The sequence below is a fragment of the Salvelinus namaycush genome, unplaced genomic scaffold, assembly GCF_016432855.1.
Source record: "Salvelinus namaycush isolate Seneca unplaced genomic scaffold, SaNama_1.0 Scaffold1596, whole genome shotgun sequence".
NCBI lineage: Eukaryota > Metazoa > Chordata > Actinopteri > Salmoniformes > Salmonidae > Salvelinus > Salvelinus namaycush.
The window spans coordinates 39,007-57,961 of NW_024058337.1; the positions used below are offsets into that span (position 1 = coordinate 39,007).

Consider the following 18,955-nt stretch of genomic DNA (forward strand, 5'->3'; position numbering starts at 1 on the left):
TAACCATGTGTATGTGACCATTAACATCCGCTAACCATGTGTATGTGACCATTAACATCTGCTAGCCATGTGTATGTGACCATTAACATCCGCTAACCATGTGTATGTGACCATTAACATCTGCTAACCATGTGTATGTGACCATTAACATCTGCTAACCATGTGTATGTGACCAATAACATCTGCTAACCATGTGTATGTGACCATTAACATCCGCTAACCATGTGTATGTGACCATTAACATCTGCTAACCATGTGTATGTGACCATTAACATCCGCTAACCATGTGTATGTGACCATTAACATCTGCTAACCATGTGTATGTGACCATTAACATCCGCTAACCATGTGTATGTGACCATTAACATCTGCTAACATGTACATGTGACCAATAACATCTGCTAACCATGTGTATGTGACCATTAACATCTGCTAACCGTGTGTATGTGACCATTAACATCCGCATGTGACCATTAACATCTGCTAACATGTACATGTGACCAATAACATCTGCTAACCATGTGTATGTGACCATTAACATCTGCTAACCATGTGTATGTGACCAATAACATCTGCTAACCATGTGTGTGACCATTAACATCTGCTAACCATGTGTATGTGACCACGAACATCTGCTAACACTGTTTAAGAGACCATTAACATCCGCATGTGACCATTAACATCTGCTAACATGAACATGTGACCAATAACATCTGCTAACCATGTGTATGTGACCAATACCATCTGCTAACCATGTGTATGTGACCATTAACATCTGCTAACCATGTGTATGTGACCAATACCATCTGCTAACCATGTGTATGTGACCATTATCATCTGCTAACCATGTGACCAATAACATCCGCTAACACTGTGTATGTGACCGATAACATCCGCTAACCATGTGTATGTGACCATTAACATCCGCTAACCATGTGTATGTGACCATTAACATCCACTAACCATGTGTATGTGACCAGTAACATCTGCTAACCATGTGTATGTGACCATTAACATCCGCTAACCATGTGTATGTGACCATTAACATCCGCTGACCATGTGTATGTGACCATTAACATCCGCTAACCATGTGTATGTGACCATTAACATCCGCTAACCATGTGTATGTGACCATTAACATCCGCTAACCATGTGTATGTGACCGTTAACATCCGCTAACCATGTGTATGTGACCATTAACATCCGCTAACCATGTGTATGTAAACATTAACATCCGTTAACCATGTGTATGTGACCATTAACATCCGCTAACCATGTGTATGTGACCATTAACATCCGCTAACCATGTGTATGTGACGGTTAACATCCGCTAACCATGTGTATGTGACCATTAACATCCGCTAACCATGTGTATGTGACCATTAACATCCGCTAACCATGTGTATGTGACCATTAACATATGCTAACCATGTGTATGTGACCATTAACATCCGCTAACCATGTGTATGTGACCATTAACATCCGCTAACCATGTGTATGTGACCATTAACATCTGCTAACCATGTGTATGTGACCATTAACATCTGCTAACCATGTGTATGTGACCATTAACATCTGCTAACCATGTGTATGTGACCATTAACATCCGCTAACCATGTGTATGTGACCATTAACATCTGCTAACATGTGTATGTGACCATTAACATCTGCTAACCATGTGTATGTGACCAATAACATTTGCTAACCATGTGTATGTGACCAATAACATCTGCTAACCATGTGTATGTGACCAATAACATCTGCTAACCATGTGTATGTGACCAATAACATTTGCTAACCATTTGTATGCGATCAAAAACATCTGCTAACCATGTGTATGTGACCATTAACATCCGCTAACCATGTGTATGTGACCATTAACATCCGCTAACCATGTGTATGTGACCATTAACATCCGCTAACCATGTGTATGTGACCATTAACATCCGCTAACCATGTGTATGTGACCATTAACATCCGCTAACCATGTGTATGTGACCATTAACATCCGCTAACCATGTGTATGTGACCATTAACATCCGCTAACCATGTGTATGTGACCATTAACATCTGCTAACCATGTGTATGTGACCATTAACATCCGCTAACCATGTGTATGTGACCATTAACATTCGCTAACCATGTGTATGTGACCATTAACATCTGCTAACCATGTGTATGTGACCAGTAACATCTGCTAACCATGTGTGTGTAACCATTAACATCCGCTAACCATGTGTATGTGACCATTAACATCCGCTAACCATGTGTATGTGACCATTAACATCCGCTAACCATTTGTGATAGCTACCTATGCGGTAAAAAAATTGTGAAAATATGCGGTTGGGTCTTTTGCTATTGTGGTTAGCTAATAGAAATACATATTGTGTTTTCGCTGTAAAACATTAAAAAAATCGGAAATGATGGCTGGATTCACAAGATGTGTATCTTTCATCTGGTGTCTTGGACTTGTGATTTCATGATATTTAGATGCTAGTATTTACTTGTGGCGCTATGCTAGGCTATGCTAGTCAGCTTTTTTACTGATGAGGGTGCTCCCTGATCCGGGATTGTGACCAAGTAGAAGTTAACATCTGCTAACCATGTGTATGTGACCATTAACATCTGCTAACCATGTGTATGTGACCATTAACATCTGCTAACCATGTGTATGTGACCATTAACATCCGCTAATCATGTGTATGTGACCAATAACATCTGCTAACCATGTGTATGTGACCATTAACATCCGCTAACCATGTGTATGTGACCAATAACATTTGCTAACCATTTGTATGTGATCAAAAACATCTGCTAACCATGTGTATGTGACCATTAACATCCGCTAACCATGTGTATGTGACCATTAACATCCGCTAACCATGTGTATGTGACCATTAACATCCGCTAACCATGTGTATGTGACCATTAACATCCGCTAACCATGTGTATGTGACCATTAACATCCGCTAACCATGTGTATGTGACCATTAACATCTGCTAACCATGTGTATGTGACCATTAACATCCGCTAACCATGTGTATGTGACCATTAACATCCGCTAACCATGTGTATGTGACCATTAACATCTGCTAACCATGTGTATGTGACCATTAACATCCGCTAACCATGTGTATGTGACCATTAACATTCGCTAACCATGTGTATGTGACCATTAACATCTGCTAACCATGTGTATGTGACCAGTAACATCTGCTAACCATGTGTGTGTAACCATTAACATCCGCTAACCATGTGTATGTGACCATTAACATCCGCTAACCATGTGTATGTGACCATTAACATCCGCTAACCATTTGTGATAGCTACCTATGCGGTAAAAAAATTGTGAAAATATGCGGTTGGGTCTTTTGCTATTGTGGTTAGCTAATAGAAATACATATTGTGTTTTCGCTGTAAAACATTAAAAAAATCGGAAATGATGGCTGGATTCACAAGATGTGTATCTTTCATCTGGTGTCTTGGACTTGTGATTTCATGATATTTAGATGCTAGTATTTACTTGTGGCGCTATGCTAGGCTATGCTAGTCAGCTTTTTTACTGATGAGGGTGCTCCCTGATCCGGGATTGTGACCAAGTAGAAGTTAACATCTGCTAACCATGTGTATGTGACCATTAACATCTGCTAACCATGTGTATGTGACCATTAACATCTGCTAACCATGTGTATGTGACCAATAACATCTGCTAACCATGTGTATGTGACCATTAACATCCGCTAACCATGTGTATGTGACCAATAACATCTGCTAACCATGTGTATGTGACCATTAACATCCGCTAACCATGTGTATGTGACCAATAACATTTGATTTGATTTGCCCTGACCCCACAAGATGTGTCAGTTTTGTCAATTTATTCATTGTCTTTTGTTTGAGACCCTCCTGTCAAGGTTGAGTAAGGACTAGTCTACCTGGTTACACATATAGAAGTAGGACTAGTCTACCTGGTTACACATATAGAAGTAGGACTAGTCTACCTGGTTACACATATAGAAGTAGGACTAGTCTACCTGGTTACACATATAGAAGTAGGACTAGTCTACCTGGTTACACATATAGTAGTAGGACTAGTCCACCTGGTTACACATATAGAGGTAGGACTAGTCTACCTGGTTACACATATAGAAGTAGGACTAGTCCACCTGGTTACACATATAGAAGTAGGACTAGTCTACCTGGTTACACATATAGAAGTAGGACTAGTCGACCTGGTTACACATATAGAAGTAGGACTAGTCTACCTGTCCTGAGCACGAATGTAGGCCTATAAATGTGCCCATTTGGGGATGTCTGATAGTATTTCTCATTGTCTTAATGCACCACCACTAATGAGTTGTGGAGCCTCTCAAAGCAAATTTCTCTTCACCTCTAACAGCAAGTAAACAAAGTCTAATCAAAATCAATTGCAAATGAGAATAACTCCTCAAAGTACTTGTAAAATATTTCCAGCTCTCACCCTTTCGATAACCACTCGGCACAAAAGGGGAAAACGTAATGCGCTGATCCAGTGGAAATGTCAAAACACCTGATTACTTCTTATCCCTTTCACAAATAGCCTACAGCTGTGTCGGTCGAGAACTCACTGGAGCAGGAAACTGAGGGCCCAGAATATTTTATACAATGTTTCAAGTTCGTTATAGACAGGTCATGTGATTTATAGGACATCTATTTGCAATGTTTTTATTTGTTATGTAGGCTATTTTTTACATAATTGGCAATGGCAATAAAAGTTACTTTTAGATTTGTATAATTTTCATTTAGATAGAATGTAGATTAATCACAGACAATGATTTTGAGATACTATTATACATTAAATTAAACTGTTCCAGCAAAATGTGCAAATGAAAATCATAACCGGCACGCAGATCGGTAGAAATGGTCAGATAAATTTGCACTCCAAATGTAGGTTGCCGACTGCTTGTTTAGCCTATTACCAGCAACGTCAGAATGTATGAAGGCCAGCAGGAGTTGGTTCAGGAAGAGTTTATTCTCTTCTGGTTGGGCTGTATTGATGTAATGGCATGAAAATAAATTGGCTGAATATTATACAATGACTTATCAACAGCTCTAACAATTTGACCCCCACAGGAAATCTATACTGGCAATTCTAGAATATACTATATAGCCTAGAAACCTGGTTAAACTATCATTATGACATCATTGATGAATTCTAGAATATACTATATAGCCTAGAAACCTGGTTAAACTATCATTATGACATCATGGATGAATTCTAGAATATACTATATATCCTAGAAACCTGGTTAAACTATCATTATGACATCATGGATGAATTCTAGAATATACTATATATCCTAGAAACCTGGTTAAACTATCATTATGACATCATGGATGAATTCTAGAATATACTGTATATCCTAGAAACCTGGTTAAACTATCATTATGACATCATGGATGAATTCTAGAATATACTATATATCCTAGAAACCTGGTTAAACTATCATTATGACATCATGGATGAATTCTAGAATATACTATATATCCTAGAAACCTGGTTAAACTATCATTATGACATCATGGATGAAATCTAGAATATACACTGCTCAAAAAAATAAAAGGGAACACTAAAATAACACATCCAAGATCTGAATGAATGAACTATTCTTATTAAATACTTTTTTCTTTACATAGTTGAATGTGCTGACAACAAAATCACACAAAAATTATCAATGGAAATCAAATTTATCAACCCATGGAGGTCTGGATTTGGAGTCACACTCAAAATTAAAGTGGAAAACCACACTACAGGCTGATCCAACTTTGATGTAATGTCCTTAAAACAAGTCAAAATGAGGCTCAGTAGTGTGTGTGACCTCCCTACAACGCCTGGGCATGCTCCTGATGAGGTGGCAGATGGTCTCCTGAGGGATCTCCTCCCAGACCTGGACTAAAGAATTCGCCAACTCCTGGACAGTCTGTGGTGCAACGTGGCATTGGTGGATGGAACGAGACATGATGTCCCAGATGTGCTCAATTGGATTCAGGTCTGGGGAACGGGCGGGCCAGTCCATAGCATCAATGCCTTCCTCTTGCAGGGACTGCTGACACACTCCAGCCACATGAGGTCTAGCATTGTCTTGCATTAGGAGGAACCCAGGGCCAACCACACCAGCATATGGTCTCACAAGGGGTCTGAGGATCTCATCTCGGTACCTAATGGCAGTCAGGCTACCTCTGGCGAGCCCATGGAGGGCTGTGCGGCCCCACAAAGAAATGCCACCCCACACCATGACTGACCCACCGCCAAACCGGTCATGCTGGAGGATGTTGCAGGCAGCAGAACGTTCTCCACAGCGTCTCCAGACTGTCACGTCTGTCACATGTGCTGAACCTGCTTTCATCTGTGAAGAGCACAGGGCGCCAGTGGAGAATTTGCCAATCTTGGTGTTCTCTGGCAAATGCCAAACGTCCTGCACGGTGTTGGGCTGTAAGCACAACCCCCACCTGTGGACATCGGGCCCTCATACCACCCTCATGGAGTCTGTTTCTGACCGTTTGAGCAGACACATGCACATTTGTGGCCTGCTGGAGATCATTTTGCAGGGCTCTGGCAGTGCTCCTCCTTGCACAAAGGCGGAGGTAGCGGTCCTGCTGCTGGGTTGTTGCCCTCCTACGGCCTCCTCCACATCTCCTGATGTACTGGCCTGTCTCCTGGTAGCGCCTCCATGCTCTGGACACTACGCTGACAGACACAGCAAACCTTCTTGCCACAGCTCGCATTGATGTGCCATCCTGGATGAGCTGCACTACCTGAGCCACTTGTGTGGGTTGTAGACTCCGTCTCATGCTACCACTAGAGTGAAAGCACCGCCAGCATTCAAAAGTGACCAAAACATCAGCCAGGAAGCATAGGAACTGAGAAGTGGTCTGTGGTCACCACCTGCAGAACCACTCCTTTATTGGGGGTGTCTTGCTAATTGCCTATAATTTCCACCTGTTGTCTATTCCATTTGCACAACAGCATGTGAAATTTATTGTCAATCAGTGTTGCTTCCTAAGTGGACAGTTTGATTTCACAGAAGTGTGATTGACTTGGAGTTACATTGTGTTGTTTAAGTGTTCCCTTTATTTTTTTGAGCAGTGTACTATATATCCTAGAAACCTGGTTAAACTATAATTATGACATCATGGATGAATTCTAGAATACACTATATATCCAAGAAACCTGGTTAAACTATCATTATGACATCATGGATGAATTCTAGAATATACTATATATCCTAGAAACCTGGTTAAACTATCATTATGACATCATGGATGAATTCTAGAATATACTATATATCCTAGAAACCTGGTTAAACTATCATTATGACATCATGCATGGCCAGTCCTTGTATTCATAGTGTAGGGAATTCAGGGGGTAGCCCTGAGCTGAACTCAAACCTGGGTCCAGTGACTGTCAAGCCAACACCTTATAACTGTTACACCAAGATGTCTGAACTTCTTGACGAGGTCGCTAGGTGTTGGATTACGGTTGATACAATAGCTTTCTCTATGAATTTGAGAGTGGTTACATTTCTCCAGACCCCATCCCAGCCCCCATCCCTCAGCTGTTTACCAAACCAAGTCTCTGCGCAGCCATTTTGTTGCTGTTTAAATACTAGGTTGTCCCTTTAAAAAAGCCACACAAGAATCAATCAACCAATAACAAAGCTGTAATTCCACCACTCTTTTGCTAATAAGATGATGGATGGGGCTGGAGAAATGTAACTACTTTCAAATTCATAGACAGACCAATGGATGCAAGGACTGACCATCCATGATATCAACATTATAGTTTTAACCATGTTGAGTCTGTTGATTTACATTGTTTCTAAACATTGGAGTAAAAAAATCTTATTCTGGGTTCTGATGGGGTACAACAGTTGAACTAAGCTCATGAGGCATGTGTTATATTCTTCAAGAATCAATGGCTATAAATAAATAATTTAAAAGTCAAAATATGGATGTGGTAATTGCAGATTTCCCCTTTAACACCACACATCCTTCCAGTTCTCTGCTGCCAGTGACAGGAGCGAATTTCAAAAATCGCTGAAGCTGGAGACTTATATTTCCCTCACCAACTTTAAACATCAGCTATCTGAGCAGCTAACCGATCGCTGCAGCTGTACATAGTCCTCTGTAAACAGCCCGCCCAATCTACCTACCTCATCCCCAAACTGTTTTTATTTTTTTCTGCTCTTTTGCACACCAGTATCTCTACTTGCACATCATCATCTGCTCATTTATCCCTCCAGTGTTAATCTGCTAAATTGTAATTCTTCGCTACTATGGCCTATTTATTGCCTACCTCCTCATGCCTTTTGCACACACTATATATAGACTTTCTTTTCTTCTACTGTCATTGACTTGCTTATTGTGTTATTGGCTTGTTTATTGTATGTTATTCCATGTGTAACTCTGTGTTGTTGTCTGTGTCACACTGCTTTGCTTTATCTTGGCCAGGTCGCAGTTGTAAATGAGAACGTGTTCTCAACTGGCCTACCTGGTTAAACTATCATTATGACATCATGGCCACCTGGTTAAACTATCATTATGACATCATGGCCACCTGGTTAAACTATCATTATGACATCATGGCCACCTGGTTAAACTATCATTATGACATCATGGCCACCTGGTTAAACTATCATTATGACATCATGGCCACCTGGTTAAACTATCATTATGACATCATGGCCACCTGGTTAAACTATCATTATGACATCATGGCCACCTGGTTAAATAAAGGTTAAATAAAAAAACATCAGTTCAACTGCAGAGTTTGTGTCTCTGTTTTTAAGACAGTACTTACTAGTGTTAATCAGGGAACAGTTTCTCAAAAACATCTTATGGCTAAGTTCATCCTTAGAACCATTGGATGCCTTAAGATGCGTTTGGGAAACCGGGCCCAGATATCCAGTTTCCTCCTCCTCCTCTTTCGATGTGACAGTCATCTCCCCTTCCTCCTCTTTCACCCCAAAAGCTGCATCCTCCTCTTCTTTTACTGTAAAATCCTCTTCCTCTTTGACCGCGTCTTCCTCTTCTTTCACTGAAACGTCTTCCTCTTCTTTCACTGTAACAGCCTCATCCTCTACTTCTTGTTTAACTGTAACAGCCTCACCCTCTAATTCTTGTTTTACTGTGATATCCTCCTCCTCTTTCACCAGAGCTTCTTTCTCCGTCCAGCAGACCTCCTCTTCATTAACAAGAGAGTAGCTTAGTGACCTCATGGTTGGAGATGTTAGCTAGCTAGGCTAATGCTAACTTAACCAGCCCGCTAGATGAAATAAAACAATACCGTAAATATGAAAATTATTAAATTAAAAGGGATAACTAACTAGATGACAGAAGTGGGTTTAAAATACAGTGGCTAATATACACTAAAGCGTCTAACGAGCTTTATTGGTTCGTCTATTGTGTCTAGCAAGCTACCGAGGCGTCTGACGAACTGTTGCTGCTGTTGAAAGAAGCGTTCCGTCCACTAGAATATACGTCACAGTAGCAGCATTGCCTTAAAATCTCACACCGCCATCTGCTGAATGGAGTGGGTAACGCAGTTGAGTAAAATGTAAATTACATTTTCAGACAAAAGGTAGGTAGGAATCAGGAACATAGCTAGTCCTAAAATATTAATTAGCCCCCCCCTAAATAATTCAATATCAGTCAATATATTTTTCCTGTGATTTCTTATTTTCGTCAACCGTTCCATCGCATCTTAAACATCTTACCGGCCGGCACTAGGACCGGGGGAGGCTGCTGCGCTAGTGACTGTTAGACTTTCTTCAGCAAAGATGGCGGACAGAAATACTAGAAGAGAGAGGTACCCCTACACAGAACTGAACTGAATCAAAGATGGTACAGTTGACAGGAATGTTAGTTCATGTAGAGACAAACGATTATGCATTTTTTTAGCATAAAATTCATTTACGAAAATCACGATTTAGCCAGCTAGCTGACTAGCTAACATTAGCCAGCTAGCTGGCTAGCTTTATGGGTGTTGTGACATGAGTATGAAATTGTAATTCTGGTTGTTTTAGGGACTCCTGAAACAACCAGCAAACCAGGCTTTCGTTTTGTGTAACAGTGGATGTAAAGAATCTAGCTAGCTGAAGAATTTACTGCAAATTGAATGTACAATTTTGTAAGCTTTCCTTGCTGATATTTGCCATGCAGATAGATGAAATAACGTAGCTAACTATGTTCTTGCTTATTGTGCAGTGGATGATTAAAATACCTCTATGCCTATGGATGTGTCGCTAGCTATCTAGCCGATCTGTGTATGGACCCAAACGTTTGGTATACATATTAGTTCAGAACCTAGCTATGAACCTCAGCTATCACAGACAGTTGTATCAACTTCAAAACAGCCTGAATGACATTAATGAAGCCTATGGATTGAGTAGAATATAATATCATGTTGTGCCAAGGATGCAAGTCGTATATACATGTAGTTATTACCATGCATGAGATCCCCACATTGTAGCCTGTACATTTAATATATTCACTGATCATGTACTCTACCTTGGCAAATAAATGTGCAGTTTAGGTATGAATGTCCTTGAGATGATTATTCAGTCATATCCAATACCAGGAGTATCAAATTCCAGTCTTTGAATGACGCTGTGTCTTCATGTATGTATTACAATTATACACTTCAACAGTGTTTACCTATCTTGGTCCTGGACATCAATGGTTACACGTTGTAACTAATAGACTAGAAACAGGATTTAACTAGTTAATTCATGTATACAGAAATATAGTTTAAAAAACAGAACACTACACTTCCTATGCATCATGTAAATACTCTTAACACCGGTTCATCTCAACATCTAATGCCCTTCATCTGCATTGATCTGATAAACACAGGATCGGTGGAGGATTTCATCACATTACACTTCATTGCAACCAGTAGAGAATGTGAAACGCTTTATTGAAAAGCTCATTACCCAAGTGTTATAAATACAAGTTCAATCTGTACTTCAATGCAGATCTGTTGTGCATTATAAAAACAGAGGAAGAAAGAGGAGGTGGAGAGAGAGGTGTAAAAGACAGAAAGGGAAAGAGGTAAGCACATAGGAGCAGGGAAGGCAGCACATGATTAATGAATCACAGTGCTACATAAATATTCTCTCAGTTCATCACAACTACATACTAATGTCTCACGTCGGCCTAAAGGTTATCTTAAAAGCAGGTGAGGTGGCGATGATGGGACTGGGGGTTGGCATCCTCTCACATCAAAACATATCTGCAGACGAGAGACAGATGGAGAGAGAGCATGTTTAAGCCTTGTGTTTTAATTTTTTTATTCTAACATTGTTAATCATCAATCAGGAGGTGAAATGCAAAACTGACCTTGGATCATTAACTCTGGGACTACTGCATCTGTCTGTATTTCAATGTAAAGCATCTCTTTAATAATACTTCCTGTATAATATAAACTGACCTTGGATCATTAACTCTGGGACTACTGCATCTATCTGTATTTCAATGTAAAGCATCTCTTTAATAATATTTCCTGTATAATATTAAACTGACCTGGGATCATTAACTCTGGACTACTGCATCTATCTGTATTTCAATGTAAAGCATCTCTTTAATAATACTTCCTGTATAATATAAACTGACCTGACCTAACTGACATAATTATACTCAAATTGGTCAGTTGATTGTATACATAATTAATTACTAAATGTTACATGAATTGTAAATATGAAATATCAAAACCAAATGTTTGTTAATATGTATAATATAGAACATAAAGTAATATGTATAAATTACTGATATCGATTAGGGGGGGGAAATAGGATGTACGTGATGTTGAAACCTAACACAACTAAAAAACACAGGAAAGGGAGCTATACACTGCTCAAAAAAATAAAGGGAACACTTAAACAACACAATGTAACTCCAAGTCAAGCACACTTCTGTGAAATCAAACGTCCAACACTGATTGACAATCAATTTTCACCATGATGTGTGCAAACTGGAATAGACAACAGGTGGAAATTATAGGCAATGTAGCAAGACACCCCCACTAAAGGAGTGGTTCTGCAGGTGGTGACCACAGGACCACTTCTCAGTTCCCCATGCTTCCTGGCTGATGTTTTTGGTCACTTTTGAATGCTGGCGGTACTTTCACTCTAGTGTAGCATGAGACGGCGTCTACAACCACGCAAGTGGCTCAGGTAGTGCAGCTCATCCAGGATGGAGGAGGTTTGCGGTCTGTCAGCGTAGTGTCCAGAGCATGGAGGCGCTACCAGGAGACAGGCCAGTACATCAGGAGACGTTGGAGGAGGCCGGTAGGAGGGCAACAAACCCAGCAGCAGGACCGCTACCTCCGCCTTTGTGCAAGGAGGAGCAGGAGGAGCACTGCCAGAGCCCTTGCAAAATGACCTCCAGCAGGCCACAAATGTGCATGTGTCTGCTCAAACGGTCAGAAACAGACTCCATGAGGGTGGTATGAGGGCCCGACGTCCACAGGTGGGGGTTGTGCTTACAGCACAAAACCATAAAGGACGTTTGGCATTTGCCAGAGAACACCAAGATTGGCAAATACGCCACTGGCGCCCCTGTGCTCTTCACAGATGAAAGCAGGTTCACACTGAGCACGTGACAGACGTTGACAGAGTCTGGAGACGCCGTGGAGAACGTTCTGCTGCCTGCAACTCCTCCAGCATGGACCGGTTGGCGGTGGGTCAATCATGGTGTGGGGTGGCATTTCTTTGGGGGGCCGCACAGCCCTCCATGTGCTCGCCAGAGGTAGCCTGACTGCCATTAGGTACCGAGATGAGATCCTCAGACCCCTTGTGAGACCATATGCTGGTGCGGTTGACCCTGGGTTCCTCCTAATTCAAGACAATGCTAGACCTCATGTGGCTGGAGTGTGTCAGCAGTTCCTGCAAGAGGAAGGCATTGATGCTATGGACGGGCCCGCCCGTTCCCCAGACCTGAATCCAATTGAGCACATCTGGGACATCATGTCTCGCTCCATCCACCAACGCCACGTTGCAACACAGACTGTCCAGGAGTTGGCGGATGCTTTAGTCCAGGTCTGGGAGGAGATCCCTCAGGAGACCATCCGCCACCTCATCAGGAGCATGCCCAGGCGTTGTAGGGAGGTCATACAGGCACGTGGAGGCCACACACACTACTGAGCCTCATTTTGACTTGTTTTAAGGACATTACATCAAAGTTGGATCAGCCTGTAGTGTGGTTTTCCACTTTAATTTTGAGTGTGACTCCAAATCCAGACCTCCATGGGTTGATACATTTGATTTCCATTGATAATTTTTGTGTGATTTTGTTGTCAGCACATTCAACTATGTAAAGAAAAAAGTATTTAATAAGAATATTTCATTCATTCAGATCTAGGATGTGTTATTTTAGTGTTCCCTTTATTTTTTTGAGCAGTGTATATATTTCCCCCAAAAATATATGGGGGATTGGAAATGATGCAGACAATTACATTGATGGAAGCAACATTCTTTCCTCAATATTAAGCTGATCCCTTAAAGAAACAGAGTCACTGACAACAACCACAACGACACAGGTGTGGCTTTAGGTTCTGACACAAGAAACAAAACAACAGAAACACAAATTCTCAGTCAAAAACACAAGTCAGAACACAGTCTCTCTATTCTCTCATGTGCTTTCAGGTCCTCTGACTGGGAAAATGTCTTCTCACAATGAGAGCAGTGGTAGGTCTTCTCCTCCTGTGTATGTATTCTTTCATGCTTATTCAGATGCCTTAACCGGTTAAATCTCTTTCCACACTGGGAGCAGTGGTAGGTCTTATCCCCTCCTGTGTGTGTCCTCTCATGCCTAGTCAGACCCCCTAACTTGGTAAAACTCTTTCCACACAGGGAGCATTGGTAGAGCTTTTCTTGTGTGTGTCCCCTCTCATGCTTTTTCAGACTCGTTAACCACCTAAAACTCTTTTCACACTGGGAACAGTGGAAGGGCTTTTCTCCTGTATGTATTCTCTCATGTGCTTTCAGGTGTAGTAATCGGGTAAAACTATTTCCACAGTAGGAGCAGTGGTGTCGTCTCGCTGGTTTGGGCGTCTCTGTGTCTGGTTCCTCTGAAGGACTCTTTCTGCTGTCAGAGTGAGAGTCTGGTCTCTCTCCTGCCAAAGACAGAGTCATTTGTTTAATACTAAAGAGAGACCTGAATGAAATCTCCACATAATAAAACTGCTTTCCTATGTGGTTTAATCCAGACTAGATCCCTCAATAACCCGAGGTCAGTCTTCACAACATTACATCATTAAAAATAACATTACAGGATTAAAATCCAGACGGAAAAAATTTACACAAGAAGCAACCTAATATCACACAGTCAATCTAGTCATTTAGTAAATCTTAAATGTAGTAAATTTAGTAGATCTTAACACACTCCCATTCACCATTCTGAGATTTAAAAACAAATGATGTAAATGATGTAGAGCTCCAAATCTAATTTCTCAGGGAATGTCATGATGTCATAATAAGAGCTCTATAATAATAGATAATGTCATGGTTACAGGCTGAGCAGAGCTCTATAATAATAGATAATATCATGTTTATAGGCTGAGCAGAGCTCTGTAATAATAGATAATGTCATGTTTATATGCTGAGCAGAGCTCTATAATAATAGATAATGTCATGTTTATAGGCTGAGCAGAGCTCTGTAATAATAGATAATGTCATGTTTATATGCTGAGCAGAGTTCTATAATAATAGATAATGTCATGTTTATAGGCTGAGCAGAGCTCTATAATAATAGATAATGTCATGTTTAAAGGCTGAACAGAGCTCTAATAATAGATAATGTCATGTTTATATGCTGAGCAGAGCTCTATAATAATAGATAATGTCATGTTTATAGGCTGAGCAGAGCTCTGTAATAATAGATAATGTCATGTTTATAGGCTGAACAGAGCTCTATAATAATAGATAATGTCATGTTTATAGGCTGAGCTCTATTATCTAACTATAGCTTGACAACATTCATCTGTTTTCGTGATATGTATTATCTAACACTCACAATTTCTTTCCTTTTTGGTTACTAAGCAGTTCAATCAACATTTAGCAACTACATTAAACTAGCAACATTAGCAAACCCATTAGCTATATTTCAGAGGTTAAAAGTTGGATATGAAATGAAATGTGTCACGCAGTCGAATTTTACAATATACAGAATGTCGCACAAAATGTGTACATATTACTCTTTTGAAAACTCTCAAAACCTAACTTAACTACAACCTAACTTGACTACAACCTAACTTGACTACAACCTAACTTGACTACAACCTAACTTGACTACAACCTAACTTGACTACAACCTAACTTGACTACAACCTAACTTGACTACAACCTAACTTGACTACAACCTAACTTAACTAAAACCTAACTTAAATAAAACCTAACTTAACTACAACCTAACTTGACTACAACCTAACTTGACTAAAACCTAACTTAACTAAAACCTGACTTAACTAAAACCTGACTTAACTTACATGAATTGCAATGAAAATCGGTGGTCAGCTAGCTAGAAGGGTGTATGTAGTCGTAGTTAATATTATTATTGTTTCTTGTTGACTATTCTAATTGAAATCATTCACGGTAAGGTAGTTATGTTGGATAAATAAAACACATAAGAAGCCGTATGTATCTTACATTAAAGGGCCAATGCAGCCGTTTTTAATCTCAACATCAAATCCTTTCTGGGTAACGATGAAGTAGCTTCCTGGTTTTGTTTTCAAAGATGTCCACTGTCTGGGTGTTCACTTCCCCCACGGGTTACTATAGCAACACACACCACTCCCCGTGGTTACTATAGCAACACACATCCCCTGTCATTTATATCTTGTTTGTCAATTCTGAGTGACATTAAAGTTGTGAATTTGCTAATCCATTGTTAAGGTTTTGTTGGTGACCCGCTCTTTGGTGGTTTACACATCTTACAGTGTAGTTATCAATTCCTCCATTAAATAATAACACATTCAAGCATCAACATTCAGTAGAACGCTGCTTTAAAACCACGCATCAGTTCATCAATAGTTTGTGCTCCTGTTTTTAAGACAGTACTTACTGGTCTTAATCAGATCTCCTGTCTCCTCCTCCTGTTCTTGTTCTTCCTTCTCTTTCAATGTGACAGTCATCTCTCCCTCCTTCACTCCAAAAACGGCATCCTCCTCTTCTTTTACTGTAACACCCTCCTCCTCTTTAACTCTGAACGTGTCTTTCTCTTCTTCTTTCAGGGTAACAGCCTCATCCTCTACTTCTTGTTTTATTGTAACATCCTCTTCTTCCTTCTCCTCTTTCAAGACAATGTTCAGCCACACATCCTCTTTCTCCGTCCAGCAGACCTCTTCTTTAGCAGGAGGAGAGTAGAATAGTGAACTCATGGTCGGGGATGTTAGGTAGCTAGTTAGCATTAGCGACTAGCCTAGCGCTAGGCAAATTTAAGGCATCTGCCTGACTAACAATGTAAATATGAAAATAAATGTGGCAACTAGCTATAAAACGGAAGTATGTTTAAAACACATAGGCAAATACGCACTGAAATAGTCTAAAAAGCTTGAACGTTTAGGCTATGTCGCCTATCATGCTACTGAAGTGACTGACTCGCTGTTGTTGATGAAAAAGCGTCCCATCCACTAGATTACACGTCACACTGGCAGCATGGCCTGGAAAAAAACACATCGCCATCTGCTGACTGGAGTGGATATACCGCAGTTATTTGATTTATTTAATCTTACATTTAACAAGGAATACGCCCCACTGCTGGAATAATCAGCAGATCTCATTCAAATTGGACGTGTTAATGCTGCTCAGGAAGTTTAGATTGAGGACCTAGAAGGTGAAAATGTAACTGTTGTTTATTTTTTGTTTTATTTTCACCAGGTAGGCCAGTTGAGATCAAGTTCTCATTTACAACTGCGACCTGGCCAAGATAAAGCAAAGCAGTGCGACAAAAAACAACACAGAGTTACACATGGGATAAACAAACGTACAGTCAATAACACAATAGAAAAATCTGCATACAGTGTGTGCAAATGGAGTAAGGAGGTAAAGCAATAAATAGGCCATTAGTGGCGAAGTAATTACAATTTAGCAATTTACACTGGAGTGATAGATGTGCAGATGAGGATGTGCAAGTAGAAATACTGGTGTGCAAAAGAGCAGAAAAACAAAAACAAATATAGGATGAGGCAGTTGGTTGGATGGGCTATTTACAGATGGGATGTGTACAGCTGCAGCGATCGGTAAGCTGCTCTGACAGCTGACGCTTAAAGTTAGTGAGGGAGATATAAGTCTCCAAAAGGCGGCCAAAGGAGGTGTTGGCTTTGGGGATGACCAGTGAAATATGCCTGCTGGAGCGCGTGCTACGGGTGGGTGTTGCTATGGTGACCAGTGAGCTGAGATAAGGCGGGGCTTTACCTAGCAAAGGCTTATAGATGACCTGGAGCCAGTGGGTTTGGCGACGAATATGTAGCGAGGACCAGCCAACCAGAGTGTACAGGTCGCAGCGGTGGGTAGTATATGGGGTTTTGGTGACAAAACAGATAGCACTGTGATAGACTACATCCAATTTGCTGAGTAGAGTGTTGGAGGCTATTTTGTAAATGACATCGCCAAACTCAAGGATCGGTAGGATGGTCAGTTTTACGAGGGTATGTTTAGCAGCATGAGTTAAAGGAGGCTTTGTTTTGCGAAATAGGAAGTTGATTCTAGATTTAATTTTGGATTGGAGATGCTTAATGTGAGTCTGGAAGGAGAGTTTACAGTCTAGCCAGACACTTAGAATATGTGGACAACTACAAATACCTAAGTCAGAACTGCCAAGAGTAGTGATGCTAGTCGGGCGGGCGGGTGCGAACAACAATCGGTTGAAGAGCATGCATTTAGTTTTACTAGCATTTAAGAGCAGTCGGAGGCCACGGAAGGAGTGTTGTATGGTGTTGAAGCTCGTTTGGAGGTTTGTTAACACAGTGTCCAAAGAAGGGCCAGATGTATACAGAATGGTGTCGTCTGCGTAGAGGTGGATCAGAGAATCCCCAGCAGCTAGAGCAACATCGTTGATATATTCAGAGAAAAGGAGTCAGCTCGAGAATTGAACACTGTGGCACCCTCATAGAGACTGCCAGAGGTCCGGACAACAGGCCCCCCGATTGACACACTGAACTCTATCTGATAAGTAGTTAGTGAACCAGGCGAGGCAGTCATTAGAGAAACCAAGGCTGTTGAGTCTGCCGATGAGAATAAGATGATTGACAGAGTCGAAAGCCTTGGCCAGGTCGATGAAGACGGCTGAACAGTACTGTCTTTTATTGATGGTGGTTATGATATCGTTTAGGACCTTGGCGTGGCTGAGGTGCACCCGTGACCAGCTCGGAAACCAGACTGCATGGTGGAGAAGGTACGGTGGGATTCGAAATGGTCGGTGATCTGTTTGTTCACTTGACTTTCGAAGACTTTAGGGCCACAACTGGGATGCCAAGAAACCCAGACTCATGCTGCACCTGCTCATGAGTGGAGGAACAAACACTCTCAGTCCTACCGAAGAGGTGGAGAGCAGCATCGCCCAAGAGGCAGAGGCACACCATATGGAGGCCACCTCCCCATTGCACCACAACACTATAGAGAACCCCTCTGCACCACAACACTATAGAGAACCCTCTGCACCACAACACTATAGAGAACCCTCTGCACCACAACACTACAGAGAACCCCTCTGCACCACAACACTACAGAGAACCCCTCTGCACCACAACACTACAGAGAACCCTCTGCACCACAACACTACAGAGAACCCCTCTGCACCCCAACACTATAGAGAACCCCTCTACACCACAACACTACAGAGAACCCTCTGCACCACAACACTACAGAGAACCCCTCTACACCACAACACTACAGAGAACCCTCTGCACCACAACACTAC

General features: G+C 41.1%; 1 protein-coding gene across 1 annotated transcript; it reads right to left on the reverse strand.

Moving 5' to 3' along the window:
* Window positions 1-13,470: 13,470 nt before the first annotated feature.
* On the reverse strand, window positions 13,471-16,143 carry LOC120037167 (zinc finger protein 436-like; the record flags this gene model as incomplete). The annotated part of the gene is made up of 2 exons (XM_038983343.1): window positions 13,471-14,153; window positions 16,100-16,143. Coding segments are annotated over 2 exons (565 nt in total), but the record flags the coding sequence as incomplete, so codon positions are not given.
* Window positions 16,144-18,955: the final 2,812 nt, after the last annotated feature.